Genomic DNA, 16,401 nt, shown 5'->3' on the forward strand with positions numbered 1-16,401 from the left:
TCCCAGTTCCCGCCCCACCCTCCGCCCTCACTCCCCTCCCACTGTCCTCATCCATAGGTGCACGATTTTTGTCCAGTCTCTTCCCGCATCTCCCACACCCCTTTTCCCCCCAAGAATAGTCAGTCCATTCCCTTTCTATGTCCCTGATTCTATTATAATCACCAGTTCATTCTGTTCATCGGATTATTTATTCACTTGATTCTTAGATTCACTTGTTGATAGATGCATATTTGTTGTTCATAATTTGTATCTTTACCTTTTTCTTCTTCTTCCTCTTCTTAAAGGATACCTTTCAGCATTTCATATAATCCTGGTTTGGTGGTGATGAACTCCTTTAGCTTTTCCTTATCTGTGAAGCTCTTTATCTGACCTTCAATTCTGAATGATAGCTTTGCTGGATAAAGTAATCTTGGTTGTAGGTTCTTGATATTCATCACTTTGAATATTTCTTGCCACTCCCTTCTGGCCTGCAAAGTTTCTGTTGAGAAATCAGCTGACAGTCGTATGGGTATTCCCTTGTAGGTAACTGAGTTTCTTTCTCTTGCTGTTTTTAAGATTCTCTCTTTATCTTTTGCTCTTGGCATTTTAATTATGATGTGTCTTGGTGTGGTCCTCTTTGGATTCCTTTTGTTTGGGGTTCTCCGCGCTTCTTGGACCTGTAAGTCCATTTCTTTCACCAGGTGAGGGAAGTTTTCTGTCATTATTTCTTCAAATAGGTTTTCAATATCTTGCTCTCTCTCATCTTCTGGCACCCCTATAATTCTGATGTTGGTACCCTTGAAGCTGTCCCAGAGGCTCCTTACACTATCCTCGCATTTTTGGATTCTTTTTTCATTTTGCTTCTCCGGTTGGGTGTTTTTTGCTTCCTCGCATTTCAAATCATTGACTTGATTCTTGCGCTCCTCTGGTCTGCTGTCGGGAGTCTGTATAATATTCATTATTTCAGTCCATGTATGCTTAATTTTTAGTTGGTTCCCCAATATAACATCGAGGGTCTCATTAGTTTTCTTGTAGATCTCATTAAGTTTATCGGTGGCTTCTAAGCAGTTCTTGAGAGACCTTAAAAGTGTGGTTCTGAACTCTATATCTTCCATTGACAATTTTGTCCTGTTTCTTTGTCTCCGCATTTTGTTATGCTTCCTTGGTGCACCCCCTAGTGGTCTTTGTGCGCAGTCATATAGTTAAACCTTGATTGTTGTAGCTAATTCCAGGGAGGGTTTGACCTCCAGGCCAAGTGGCTATGAGAATCAGCTGTGTCAGCAGTGAGAGAACTTCTGTCCTCTAGGGAGGTGCTAATCTAGCCTTTGCCTGAGGCTATCCGGCAAATGCCTCTGTGCAGGGCTTGGGCAGGGCGGGTCACACAGGATCAACAGGGTGGGCCGGAGAGAGCAGTTATGGCCGCTCTCAGTCCTGTCCCCAGGGGCTCTGCCTCTCTGAGTCCCAGCAATGGCTGCAAACCTCGGAGAGAAAGCTGCACTTGCTCTGACCGAAGCCAGACAGTCCCGCTTCTCCCGTTTGAGTCTGGGTCCCTAAAGAGTCCCTGTATCTGGAGCTCAGAGTCTGCGACTCCCTCCCGATTGAAAACGCCAACCTCGCCCTCCGCCGCCAGCCCGCTCCCCGCACTCCACACCTCAGACTTTGACTTCAGCACTGCGCCTCCTCTGAGTGTCCGTATGCGTTTCTCTTTCCTCCTAGTTGTAGGACTTCCACTCAGCCAGCGTTCCTGTGGTTCTGGGTGATGTCCCTTCCGTCTTTTAGTTTCACTTTTGAAGTAGTTGTTCAAAGCAGCAAACTCCGGCGTTAACCTATGCTGCCGTCTTGGTTCTCCTCAGCACACTGTGGAGCCGCCGCGCCGCCCGGCTGGTTCATGGGTCCGTGTGGGAGGAGGCGGCCCCAGCGCGTCCTGCTCCTCCTGGGCCGGGCTGCTGGTGGGCGCACAATGCCCGGAATCTTATTTTCTTTTCATTAGCAGGAAAATGGAGATTTAGAAAGTTTAGAAACTTAACCCAACTGAAAAGAAGAAATGGTTTTCTCACTGCACAGAGTATATGCAAGCACTGCTGCAGTTAAATATGTTACCCTTTGTTCTCCCTGCGTTATGTAGAATAATAATCTGCTTCGTGTTGATATTTACTGTTGTGTTGCTGACAATTACCTGAAAGAGAAGCTGGGGTGCTTCACTGGGCTGGAAAAAGTTTAGCTAAATCAGAAAGCAAGTTTATTCTATCCTAATATATAAAAACCCTGGGTCCATCACGACCGGAGGCTCGACCAACTGGAAGTCAGTCCTGCCATCAGTGCTGACTGCTGAGGGGGCTGAAAATCAGGTCCAGAGAGAGGCCTGAAGAGAGAAGTAGGGACTGATTTGTTGCCTCTGTGGCAGCTTCTGATTAGCACTTGCTTCTCTCATTCTCTCCCAGTCTGGCCAGCCGCTGCGCCTCCATTTCTCTACAGGTCTCCACCAGGGCTGCTGATCAGCCCCGCCTTTCTGATCAGGCCCTGTTGATAGGCCCAGAGATGCTGACTGGCATAGGGACCAACCAATCAGAACCAAATGTGGGTGCTGTGGGGAGGCAATGACTGCCTAGCAGGCGGAGCTTCTGACGCTGACTGACATAGAAACTGACCAAACAGAACCAAATCTGGGTGCTATGCGGAGTCAATGGCTGCCTAGGAGGCAGAGCTTTTGATGCTGACTGGCATAGAAACCGACCAATCAGAACCAAATCTGGGTGCTGTGGGGAGCCAATGGCTGCCTAGCAGGCGGAGCTTTTGATGCTGACTGGCATTGAAACCAACCAATCAAAACCAAATGTGGGTGCTGTGGAGAGCCAATAGCTGCTTAGGAGGCAGAGCTTTTGACACTGACTGGCATAGAAACCGACCAATCAGAACCAAATTGGCCAGCAGAGGAGGGCAGTTGTGGTTGAGATCAGGCCAGCAGGGGAGGGCAGTTAGGGGCAATCAGGCAGGCAGGCAAAGGCAGTTAGGAACCAGCGGTCCTAGATTGCGAGAGGGATGTCCGACTGCCAGTTTAGGCCCATTCCCCCATGGGGACCCCAATTGGAGAGGGTGCAGGCTGGGCTGAGGGAATCCCCCCTCCATGCACAAATTTCATGCATTGGACCTTTAGTGTGTGTATATATATATATATGGCTAAGTTGACTTGCACATGCGCGATACATATAAAGTTCTCACTGGCACCAATCACACGTGTGTGTTTCGATCTGTTGTAGATTGTGAATTTGGTTGACACTTCTATTATAGAGAAAGGGCAAATGACAATATTAAAATATTTCTTTTAATTAATTTCCTTTCAATGTGCATGGATCTGTGTGCTGGGCCACTAGTATTTAAAAGAAAAGAAAACTGAGGCAAAAGGCAGCAATATTTTGGGAACATCAAATGGGGCTGAAAATTCTGCCAAAATTATAGCTCTGAGTCTTAGATAGCCAGGTAAACTTTTTCAGCAGACCATGACTTCTCCAGAAGCAGGTGTGTCCTAGGGTTTGACTTACAAAACAAAAGGACATTGTACCTTCCTCAAAGCTCCACTTCATAGCCCTCACTCAGAGCTTGAAGAATTGTCTTAGTGCTATGAATGACATGAATGTGATAAACTGTAAAAAAAAAAAAAAAGAGAGAGAGAGAGAGAGAGAGAGAGCTGGTTTGGCTCAGTGGATAGAGCGTCGGCCCGTGGACTGAAAGGTCCCAGGTTCAATTCCGGTCAAGGGCATGTACCTTGGTTGCGGGCACATCCCCAGTGGGGGGGGGGGGTGCAGGAGGCGGCTGATTGGTGTTTCTCTCTCACGATGTTTCTGACTCTCTATCTCTCTCCCTTCCTCTTTGTAAAAAATAAATAAAATATATTTAAGAAAGAGAGAGAGAGAGAGAGAGAGAGAGAGAGAGAGAGAGAGAGAGATGACTTTGGATCCTTTCAGATAAAATCAATGAGAAAATATTAATATAATAAATACAACCACATCTAAATGAACTAGACCGTAAACAAAGCCCCTGAGAGAGAGCTTTATACTTTTTAAATGTGTTTTTATTGATTTTTAGAAAGGGAGGGAGAGTGAGAGAGAGAGAGAAATGTCAATAATGAGAGAGAAACATTGATCAGCTGCCTCCTGCACACTCCCTACTTGGTATCAAGCCTGCAATCTGTGCATGTGCCTTGACGAGGAATCAAACCAGTGACCTCCTGGTGCATGGGTCAACCCTCAACCACTGAGCCACACAAGCTGGGGCCTGAGAGAGAGCATTAGTTAGTATTTCATAGGAGGAGGGGGGAATTATGGTGTTCCTCACCGGGCCCAAATAAGGTTGTAGCACCTATTAGCTCCTAGATACCACCTCAGATGAAAGACCATGCAATAGAAAGGTGTTAAATTAACTTGAGGGTTGAGGTGGAGAAATCAGAAAACACTGCTGTGCTCTCAGCTGATATCTGATCTCCTCTGAAGGAAGTGAGCTTAAGGAGTCTCTCACAGGCTGCTGCCAAGGTTGAACTTCCAAGGTTTACATATCCTACTTAAGAGACAAAAGAGTGACTTTCCCATATACATCCATTCAGCCATCTTTCAAAATTTCTGCACATAAAATTTTAAAAATCAATGAGAAGTGACCCAAGAACTCTCATAACATTTTGTGCCTACTACATATTTATAGTTGACCTTTGAGTATGTGTACACATATGAATGTATCATTTTTCAACTAAGGATCCTAACCTGGGGTAAGAGCTTTATATGGGGAACTATAACTAAAAATTTTGTTGGAAACTAGGTGAAATTACCTGGTAAAGAAAACTCATTTATTAACTGAAGCAGATTCCTTGGCCTTTCTGAAAACTGTTGCCCTATAAAGTAAAACCTTGTTCAAGTTGAGTCTTAAATAAAAGTCCAAGATTTATTCTCACACACATTTGAGAAGGTAATTCTTTTACAAGCTTAGTATAATCTAAGTAGGAAGGCATGGCTGAAAAGTACTGGAAGAAATTTATGGTATGTTTACTCTAAATTACTTTCCTTTTTTGACATGTTAGTACTGTTGTTGGTGTCTTCCTCACTAACTCATGCCACCCAAAAAAATTGTTCAAAAGGGTTGTAATATTCCTAAAAGTCATATAATCATCTAGCCAGCCCTATGTGTGCCATTTCACTGGCATCTGGTTTTCAGGGAGTCTTTCACTAGAGTAATCCCACTGGTGAGGAACACACAGCTCATAAGAGAGAGAACACCATCTACTTGTGTGGCAAGGAGGATCACTCCAGGGCTATGTCACTAGTCACTTCCATTCCAGAATCAATCGATACAACTGGGCACAAAGGAAGTATTGATGACATTGATTTTTTAATAGACCTGTGACATGCCCCAGTCTCATATCCAATATGAGGTTAGAGGTACCTCTTTACAGACAGTCAGTCAGGTATAGAGTTTAATGCCATATTTCAGTTAGTTATTAGCTTCCAGAAAAGCATATTAATCAGCTCTTTTAGTGCAAAGATCACGTGTGTATACTTCTTTGTATCCCTCCTAATGCCTTCCTTGCATAATCAGTGTTAAACACCTGCTGTATATGATTCATTCCATTTTCTTCTTCCTAGCTTATCACTAAACAAGATGCTGCCTAAATCTGAAAATTCAATTTCTGCTCTCAGCTCTATATATTCAATGTAATGTGTGGAGTTTCCTTGATACAAACCAGAATAGGACTTTAGTCTTCTACAAGCTTACATCAGCCCAGTAAATTGTGCCAAATCTGCATTGCAGTTCCATGATCAATTTCACTTCATATTGAGATGCATTTCAGAAGCAAAGTCATATGCTTATAGCAGTTCTTGTAAGGCTATTTCCATGGCCTTAGCCATGTCTATAGAGTTTGAAGACTTTCCCAGATGTCAGAAAATTTATTCTGACAACAGTTTCTAAATTCCATGCTGCCTCCTTAATCATGGCTGCATAGGCTAGATTGACTAAGACTGGACCCATTGTGCAAGCCTATTTCTGCACATGAGTGATGAGGAGTGGGGTCAGACAGAACACCACCCACTGTGATATAGGCCACCATATCATCAGGGACTAGTTTACATATATTGCTGAAATTAAAGAAGAGCTGTGTTACCTGGTAACTGCCAAAGCCAGGGCTGCTAAGAGCCTAAGTGTTTTTTAAATATAGAAACCATAGAAACTATATATAAAATTTATGATTTTCCTATACTAGCATGAACAAATCTCTGCTCAACCAGGATATATGTAAAGGCATATTGTGATTCAGACACTGCGTTAGTAGTAGCAGTACATAACCAAGAAAGAGTTGCTGGCAACAGACAGATATTATAATGGTTTGTACAGTTTCCTTCTCAAAGAAGGAGTGTTATCATGGACACAGTGGATATTTTGATAGAAGCTAATGGTTTTATATACAGGCAAGTTGGATTTAATTATTTCAGAATCCCAAACTCCTTAGGTTGGGGGATTATTGGTAGCTAAATTCAAGGGAGGTATTTGATGAAGACAGAACTCCTGGGGTCCTAACTAGTTCAAAAAGAGGACTAGAGCAGCAAACAGCAACTGGCTTTGGGTATGTCTCCACAAACTAGTTGAAAAACTAAAAATGTCAGTTCCTTAGTTATTTCTTTTTTCAACATGATTCCCCTAAACACATCAGGTTGGCAAATTTTTCACTTTACCCAAAGAATTTTTTTTACTTGTTTTGATCAAATACTTGCTGCTGTTTCAGTGCCACTTAGCTACAGTTTCATTTCTAGAACAAGAAAGTTACATGTTCAATCCAACATCACCCCCTACTGTTTTGCCATTACAGACTAGGCAAAATGTGTTCAATCTTCTTAATCTTCTCCAATTGCGTTTTATTTTTCTTCAAAGCATCAAGTACCCTGCTCTTTTCCTCCTCTGTTGAGGAAGAATTACTTTCTCAAAAGCAAGAGATTACTATCCCATCCATCTTACTATAGGTACTCACGTAACCCTGTTGATTCCATCCGAGAAGCTGTGTTCACAGTATCTCTGAATAAGCAGTATCTGGGCATGGTGAGGCCCATCACTCCAGCAACAACTGGCCCTACAGAGTAGCAGGCAGTTGGGATTACAGTTAACAGGTATGTATTCAATGCTTCATAAAAGAATAAAGTTGCCACCAAATAGCTCTGGGAATCTGAAGGAAGTCTTACAATGAGTAATGAATTCTTTGACCTAAGAGAGGTAAGTTTATATGATGCAGACATGACTACCTTTCTGATTTATACCTTTGTTCCAAGCAACAGTTATACCCAAGATGCTTATATCTGTCAACAGGACAAATACGCATCAAACTAGACAGAATGGGCAGGGACTCAGGATCCAAACATATTTGTTGCAAGGAAAAAATGGGATACTCTCTTGTGCCTTAGGATTGGAAGTAGGAATGCCATAGGGCTATATGTCTCAAACTATGTCTATCAAGACAATTATTACTAAGACAGTTTTAAAATCCAAAAAGAAGTAGTGTTGACTTTCAATTATTTGTATTAGGAGCATGGAAGAACAGTGTATATAGATAATCCACAAATATTTTCTATTTGTCCTTAGAATGTTTTTTGTTCTTATATTTTAATATGGCTGTGTTAGGTATTCATAGAGTGAACATTACTTGAAAAACTTCAACAACCATACTTAAAACCTAGTTCTAGGAGTAACTAGGAAGTTCTCCACCTTTACCTTTCTGATTTCCACTGTGTTTCTATTAAATTTGTTCAGCATTATCTTTTTGCTGTTTCCTGAGTTAGAAAAAGTAATTAGTCTTTCTGCTTCAAAAATTCCTTTCTAAACTTTAATTTTTAAGAATAAAAATAATAATTACAAAACCTATGTTTCTCATCTTAATTCATTTCTCAACCATTCAGAAGCATTCACTGAGCCCTGAGCTAGGCACCTAGGGGAATAAAAAAGAAATGTAACACATAGTCTCAGTTCTCCAGGAGATTATAGTCTAATTGAAGAGAAGAGACAACCAAACAGGAAGCAATTAACTAACAACCCAGAACAATGGTTGAGTCAAGATAAATGCTACAGGCAGAAGTGCTATACTAGTTTTGGGAGGGGGTAGTTATTAGGACCTGATTCTGTTAAGAAGGGTCCAGTGGAGAAAGCAGAATTTGATCTGAATTTTGGTGGTGGGTAGGATTTAAGTAGGACAAAGGAACATGAATCAAAGGTTTGTGGTTGGGATGAAGCATGGAATTTTGGGAAGCTCATAGGGAAAACAGTCTGTGTAGTTCGGGTGGCTAGGAAGAAACTATAGACAAGGTTGGATATTAGTTTGTACAAGCTATAGGATGTTGAACTACTAGGTAACTTTGAGCAGGAATTATAGGATGAAAATGATTTTTCTTTTCTTTTTCTCACCTCAGTATATAGAATGCATTGAAAGTAGAGAAAGTATAACCGAGGAAAACTGTTCAATGGCAGTTGCAGTAATCTAATTATAATGTTGTGAGTACTGGAAAGGAGGTGCTGATGGAGGAGGAGGAGGGCAAAGAGTTAATAAAAGAGAGACATTGTGAAAGGAGAACCAACAGACTTGTTGGCTGTCTGACTGACAACCATGAGGAAGTTGGCATGAGCTTATGAACTTATGCTGGTTTGTGGGAAAAGATGACTTGAAGTTTTAGGTATGTTGAATTCAAAGTAATGGTGAATTATCCAAGAAAAGATGTGCTAAGGGGGTTTGGAAATGTGGAACTGAAGTACACATGAAAGATGAGAGCTTTTTTTAAAAGAAAAATCCTGAACACCTACAATGTGCTAAGCATTCAGGATACAAAAATGAGTAAGATATGGTTCCAACCATCAAGGAGTGTATAGTCTAATGGAAGGACAGATAAACAAGTGTAGATTATGCTAATGACTATGAGAAGGATGGGTAGAAAAAAGTAAGAGTGGAACCAAAAAAATGCAATAGCAATGATCCAGGCAAGAGATGCTGGTGACCTAGCCTTGAGTAGTGAGAGTCAAGGAGATAAATATTCAAGAAATATTTAAAAGGTAAAATATTCAAGACTTAATAGTTTGTTGAATGGTGAAGGCCAGGGTGAGGAAGGAGTTGAGGATAATGACTCCCAAGACTAAGTGGAATAACAAGATGATTGGTGATAACACCAATTGAAATAGAGAATAAAAACAGAAAGAAGCCCTAACCGGTTTGGCTCAGTGGATAGAGCGTCGGCCTGCGGACTGAAGGGTCCTGGGTTCAATTCCGGTCAAGGGCATGTACCTTGGTTGTGGGCACATCCTCAGTGGGAGGAGTGCAGGAGGCGGCTGATCGATGTTTCTCTCTCATCGATGTTTCTAACTCTCTATCCCGCTCTCTTCCTCTCTGTAAAAAATCAATAAAATGAAAAGAAAAAAAAAACAGAAAGAAGAGGAAGTTCATGTGTGAAGAAAATAATTATGTTTTGAATGTGTTGAGGCTGAGGTCCATGTAGAACATTCGGGTAGAAATGTCAGCTTCTTTCAAATTTGGTATACAAGACTAAAGCTTAAGGAAGAAGACATGTGCTGATGTTGTGCAGTTGGAAGTCATCAGCATACAAGTGGCAGTTAAATAATAGACATGAATGAGATCACCCAGAAGAGTATATAAGGAATGGAAAACAGTGAATGAAGGATAGAACCCTGAGCAATATCAATATCTAAAAACAGTTCCTCATGTTGTGGTGACCCCCAACCATAAAATTATTTTCGTTGCTACTTCATAACTGTAATTTTGCTACTGTTATGAATCGTATTGTAAATATCTGATATGCTATATGTGTTTTCTGATGGTCGTGACCCACAGGTTGAGAACCGCTGATCTAAGGGAAAGACAGAGACAGAAGCGACTTTCAGACAATGGTAGAAAATGAAAGGCAGGCTGCAGTGCATTGAGAATGAATTAGAAGTTAGAATGGGCAGAGAACAAGGAGACCATAACTCAGAGCTTTGCAGAAAATATGGGAGCAGCCACAGTTAGAGAGCAGGACTTACTAAGAGAGGTAGGAAATGAAATGGAGAAGAATCATTTGGCAAGGGAGAAGCATGTCAGAAAAGCCAATTGAGGGCAGATTTTTAGGGAGAATTTTTAAGAATATCGAATGCTACAGAGATAAGAGAATAGAACTGGGGATAGTGTTGAAGGCTGAAGCCAGATTACAAAGGAGCTAAAGAGGGAGTAGATAGTGATGAAATGGCATAGTGATTATCAATCACTCTTTTAAGAAATATGATAGGAAAGTGATGAAAAGAATGGGGGAAGAAAAGGAGCCTAAAAGAGCAAAGCAATGATAAAGAGGAGGTAAGTGGAGATGGGAGCAAGAAAGACTACTAGGCCAGATATCTGTGACATCAAGTGAGATATCTGTCAAGATAACTGTGAATTTGTTAAAGTAGATGAAGGGGAGATCCTGAATATATTCAAACAAGTGGGGAGTAGTGTGGGAGACAAATACTTCAGGAGTTGAGATTTTAAATAATTAAGTGAATTATCCTAAATACAACATATACATGTCGATCTTGTATTATATAGTCAAACACTGAAATGTTGGTTTTAACAAGAAAGGTAGACTGAAAGGGTTTGGTATCTTGAACAAGGATGCTGACCACTGGGAAGAGAATAAATTTGAGTGGGCTTAAAAGAATCATGCAGCACTAAACAGCTGAATAATCCAGCTGCCAGTAATCAGTGAAAATATATCCTCTCCCTCCTTTTCTAGTTATTCCTTGAGGCACATGGGATTGTCCTCTCTTGTTTTAGCTGGTCATTGTTACTTGAGTGCAGGCCTATTTCAATCTAGACTGGCACCTCTGGCATGTGCCGCATCTTGAAAATACTCACGGAGCTCAGGATACCGAGGGATGCTTGCAATCTCAGCTGCATGCCTACTGCTATTCCTCTTTGGGAGGCCTGATGCCACCATGTAAGCATCACCAATCACCAATGGTCTCTATCTGGGAAATGGGGAAAAATAGATTTAGTAAGCAAATAACTTCTGGTGTGTGTGTGTGTGTGTGTGTGTGTGTGTGTGTGTGTGTGTGTTTTCACAGAGTTTAAGTGGTATGATGGGAACCAGGTGTACTTTTTGTAAAGTGAGAAGGAAAGGGAGATTGTCAGTGGTTCACAAGCCTGGCTGCACATTAGAATCACTTAAGAAACTTTACTAAACGGGGAAAAAGGAGACATATGTAAAATTGTAGACAAGAAATAAATTTTTTAAAAAAGAAACTTTATTAGAAAATACTGATGTCAGGTCCCACATCAATAAATTCTGAAATAAGTACAACTTTGCAGACTTCTGGCGGGCCTTAGAGCACTATTAGGCTCCATACAATTCCTGGGAAAAGGAAAAGGGCAGATTTCTGAGACTGTCTGTGGGTGTCCATGGGGAAGCACCCTAGGAAAAGATGCACATGGTACTCCTCAATCAAACATTTCCCTAGATAATTTCAGATAAATGAGCTAGGGCAGCCTTAATGCAAGTATAGGAAAAGGGAAACAAAGGAGGTGGAAGAATTCATTCTTTTCGCTTTGCCTTGCTAATATGATAAAATTAGTTTGGCAGTCTCATTGGATATGAGAACTGGGTTTTTTACCACCAGCTACGTCCTCTTCTCATAGTGCTACCACTTAAGGGGCAGCACTATTAAGCCTCAACTGCTTTGGAGGGGACAGTTAGAGCTGGAAACTTGTAAATAAAGGAAAATCTGTGCTCCTCATCTTCCCCACAGAAATATGCTCACATTTTTAGGTGACCAGTAAGTTGGAGCTTTTCAAGTAAATCCAAAAGATAAATAAGCTGCAAGGACTTCTGTGAAATCTGCCAATCTGACTCTGCTAGTACAAGTTTGGATGCAGTTTAAATCCATGTTCTCCTAGAGAGCAATACTTATGACTGCAAGGGTTAAGACTGTGAAACTGTTAAGTCATGCTATCTTGGTTAGAATCCAAGATCTATCATTTATAAACTGTGTGGCCTTGGGCAAGTCACTTAACCTCTCTGTGCCTCAGTATCCTTATCTGTAAAATAGGGATTATGACAGTATCTACCTCATAGAGTTTTCTAAGAACTAAAAACTTAATACATATCAAAGCACTTAAAGTCTTCCTGATGTATAAGTGCAAGATATCTCCTCCTCATCATAATTGGCATCATCACCAAACTGATGTCTTGAAATGAGCCTTAGGACTCAATTCCAGAGAAAGTAATCAGTAGTAATCAGCAATAGGCCTTTCATCATGATTTTCTATATAGCCAATAAAAAATGATCTTTTGCACTTATGAGACTTTGTACCTCAGCATGTTTCCAATCAGGGCCTCCCTTACCTGGTGGACTTTGAGAAAAGGATCTCTGCCCAAGCATGCCTATCTGCACAGAGGGAGGCAATGGGTACCGTGCAAATGCTATATGGGAGAGGGAAACTCACTGGCTGGCCATTATCAGAGACTGGTGGTTGACCATTCAGCTTCGAGTCAGTCACACAGGAGTTCCCAAGGATATGGATAAAAAGATTAGAAGGGCAGGGAGCATAGGCATTGCCTAGCCTTGGTGTGGGACTGCAGTGAAAAACTGTGGGTTGCATAAGTCAGCAAAAGGACAGAGAAAGGGAAGAGGAGGTATGGAAAAGGGTCTGGTTGAGATGAGGTAGTAGCAGGAGAATTGAAATTAAAAACAAATCACGCACTTCTTAATTCTGCAGTAGCCTTCTCATTTCCATTTCAGTTTATCAAGTGAAAGAGGAAGTGATTCTAATTTTACAGGGGTGGGGAGAAAGAAAACACAAACAGGTTTGATGAATCACTGCTGGTTCAATATTTTTCCTTTGCACTGTTTATTTTTAATAAACTGGACTAAAAATCAGATTCCAATTTTGGATTCACATAGTCATGCTCTGTCCTGGGAAACAGCCAACTAACTCCCTACTGTAACCATAAAGTACCAAAATATCTAAAAGCCTCATACCTTAGATCACCAACAATTGTCTGAACAATATCAGCTGGACTGATTAAACTGGTGACTGTGTTACTGTTCATGCTGAATCACCGTTTATTTTATTTTCAACAGAATTAGCTTTTGGTGATTTGTTTTTCTCTTCAGGCTGCTTGAATTCAACAAGTTGAGACAGGTAGTCTGATTCCATAGATTTTTCCTCCTTCATAGTCTCTATGTGTGCTTCTTGATTAATTTGCAGCTCCTGCTAATTGGCAGGTATGATGTCTATTTGTGAGTCCTATTTAGATGGCTTTGCCTAGCCCTGAGGCTCTCTACCTGACCTGAAAGGGCCCTGTCTAATATGAGATAAACACACTACCCTGTGTGTGATTTAAGAGTTGGAACATTTCAGACTCCTGCGAAGGATCCAATGAATGGAGCTACTCATTCTCCAGCAATGCCTTGGTTCCTGGGACAGAGGAGTTGTCTAAAGTTTGGGATGCCTGTGGCATCTTTCTATACCAATAAGACAAGTATCCATGTTGAAGAGAATGTGGAAACATCCATGCACAGCTATGAAAATTTTAGCAAGTTTCTGCCTAAAAACAAGATAACAAATAAAATCAAGTGTAAGGAAGCATCACACCAAAGTGAGTTTATGAAGTCATCTATTCTCTACTTATCTTCTGCAAACTTTGATAGGAAGAGTAGAAACTGAAAGGCTGGAGGGGTAGGGAAAGGTGGGAACAGGGGATTGCAACCTCACAATTAACCACTTCCCAGACCTCAGACCAATAGGTGGGCTTTTGGTTACCCTGTAGCAATCCCTAAGAGCCTCAGATTTAATAGCTCTTCAACATGAGTAATGCTAGAATTCTCTTCTGTATAAAACTTGTACCTAAAGGGGAAACCAACTTTTATCAGCATGTATTTCTACACAAACTTTACCAAGATGAACTCTGTAGCAGTTACCAACTACAGGCAAAACACCAATACTTCTATATCCCTTCAGTGCCTAGCATGATACTGCCTACACTGTAGGTAGTCAGCCACTGAAGAGTAATAACACTTTTGGACCCAACCTCTTCTTAGTCCCAGTTCTAGAAAACAGCTCAAAAGAAATGTGAACAGCAATCTATGGCTTTCATTTTCAATGAGATATCAGTGCAAAAAACTTTTAATTTACTATTTTAATTCCTAAATAACAACATTTAATAAAATAGCATCCTCTTATTTTGAAATACACATAGATGAGCCTTATATAAACATTTCTCAATGAAATATATTTCTGTGCTAATTAACTTACTATTTAGACATCATGACTGCCAATGATGGCATCAAAGAGTATGTACAGGTCATTGAGAAGATCCACCACCTCAATGGGCTCACTCATGGCTGAGATGGTGGTGAAGCACACAATGTCACTGAAGTACAAGGTGATCAAGTCAAAGCCCTCAGGTTCAACCGTGCAGCCCTTTTTGAGGGATTCAGCAACTTATCTGAAAAGCAGACACAGCTATTCCTCAGAGGAAAGATGCCTCCCACTATGTCACACACAGATCGGCTAGAACAGTGGTCGGCAAACTCATTAGTCAACAGAGCCAATTATCAACAGTACAACGACTGAAATTTCTTTTGAGAGCTAAATTTTTTAAACTTAAACTATATAGGTAGGTACACTGTTATTAACTTAATTAGGGTACTCATAAGGCTTAGGAAGAGCCACACTCAAGGGGCCAAAGAGCCACATGTGGCTCGCGAGCCGCAGTATGCCAACCAAGGTGCTAGAACACAATTTCTCCAAAAATCACTGTCAAGTAAATGAGGAGGAAGAAAACATCACCTAGATGAAAACAATAATTCTTTCATTTATTCTACAAATATATATCAAGTGCTTACAATGTGCCAAGTATTGTGCTAGGCGCTGGAATACAGCACTGAACAGACAAACCTAGTCTGTGCCTTTGTAGAGTATTTTCGGCTTTCTATCCTTCTTCCTCAGCTCCTCATGCCCTTAGGGAATGTTCTCAGGTGGTTGCCTTTGCAAGAGACTAGTTTACCCAATTATCTCCTAGAAGATCATGTTACAACAGAATAAGGTGCCTGGTAAATTTTGGAAATTATAGTAACAGATAAGACTTTCAACTAAGGAATGAAAATCTCAGAAATACAACCTTACTACTTTCCTCTAGGAGTTCAAAGAACTGCTTCCTTTTAATTGATCAACTACAGGCAAAGTCATGAAATGACAGAAAAAACAAGGTACCAAAACTTAAATGACCAGCATGATGCACAGGTAGTGGAAAATTAGGAAGTGTGCTCTGCTCCCTTGATTTCCAATTCTTCTTTGATTTGAAGGTGTGACTCAAACCTACTGGGAGTGGAGAGGGTGCAGGAGAAAGAGAGAGAGAGAGAAAGAGAAAGAGAGAGAGAGAGAGAGAGAGAGAGAGAGAGAGAGAGAGAGAGAGAGAGAGAAGTTAGTTGATGGGTTTTTTTCTATTTTTAATAGAACACATAGTTACAGGATTCACACTCCTCGGGGGTTCACACATATGGTGGTAGCATCTGTGTGAAGTTTTTCTGTTTTCTGTTTTTCAATTTCCAGCTCTTCAGTCCATTCCTGGATCAGCTCTTCCAAGTTGCTAGAATATAGTTCCAACATCCAAAGTACAGAATCAATGATATTGGTTTTTTCTCTTTATTGAAAGTTTTAAACTGGAAGTAAAACTGGAGGAGCCAGGGAATTATTACTTCCCAAACTCAGTGATAATGGAACAGGACCCCTTATAAAAAACCCCTTCTTTTAAAATGCCAGGTTAGGGAGGTAAACCCAGGTAAAAGTAGCAAAAGTCACCACTCACCCTCATTGTCACCCTGGTCCATTCACAGGGCTCATTTTAATTCTTTTTTTTAATATATTTTATTGATTTTTTACAGAGAGGAAGGGAGAGGGATAGAGAGTTAGATACATCGATGAGAGAGAAACATCGATCAGCTGCCTCCTGCACACTCCCCACTGGGGATGTGCCCGCAACCAAGGTACATGCCCTTGACCGGAATCGAACCTGGGACCCTTGAGTCTACAAGCTGATGCTCTATCCACTGAGCCAAACCGGTCAGGGCTGGGCTCATTTTCTTTGAGTAGTAGTTCCCCTACCATTCTGTTTCTTTCAAGTCTGAGCAAAAGTGTTCTGGGCAGGACCCTTCAGCTCTGAGATACAAACACATGAATAGTAGCCACTTCTAAGGCAACAGGATTTGTTCTTGAGCCCAGTCCAGTTGTGAGTGGTATAAGGGGAAAGAGAGCAGGGAGTGCTGTTTTACCCTTCTGGATCACCAACCTACTAAATTATCCTTATCTTCTAATGCTGCTGTATTGCCAATTCTTGGGAAGTGGAAGGTTTCTTGACCTCTTAAATATGACCCAAGATCTAC

At 41.1% G+C, this 16,401-nt stretch overlaps 1 protein-coding gene across 1 annotated transcript in view; it reads right to left on the reverse strand.

Annotated features, from left to right (window-relative positions):
* GUCY2F (guanylate cyclase 2F, retinal) overlaps positions 1–16,401 on the reverse strand; it is a gene marked incomplete at both ends in the record, with an annotated part of 137,887 nt that overhangs the window by 33,059 nt on the left and 88,427 nt on the right. Inside the window, 10 exon segments of the mRNA XM_081081009.1 lie at positions 3,539–3,543; positions 3,547–3,620; positions 6,986–7,084; positions 10,807–10,828; positions 10,832–10,895; positions 10,897–10,982; positions 14,282–14,461; positions 14,464–14,465; positions 15,517–15,663; positions 15,666–15,681. Of these exon segments, the coding sequence (XP_080937135.1) occupies positions 3,539–3,543; positions 3,547–3,620; positions 6,986–7,084; positions 10,807–10,828; positions 10,832–10,895; positions 10,897–10,982; positions 14,282–14,461; positions 14,464–14,465; positions 15,517–15,663; positions 15,666–15,681 (695 nt within the window).

Source organism: Myotis nattereri, assembly GCF_964212035.1.
Source record: "Myotis nattereri genome assembly, chromosome: X".
Classification (NCBI taxonomy): domain Eukaryota; kingdom Metazoa; phylum Chordata; class Mammalia; order Chiroptera; family Vespertilionidae; genus Myotis; species Myotis nattereri.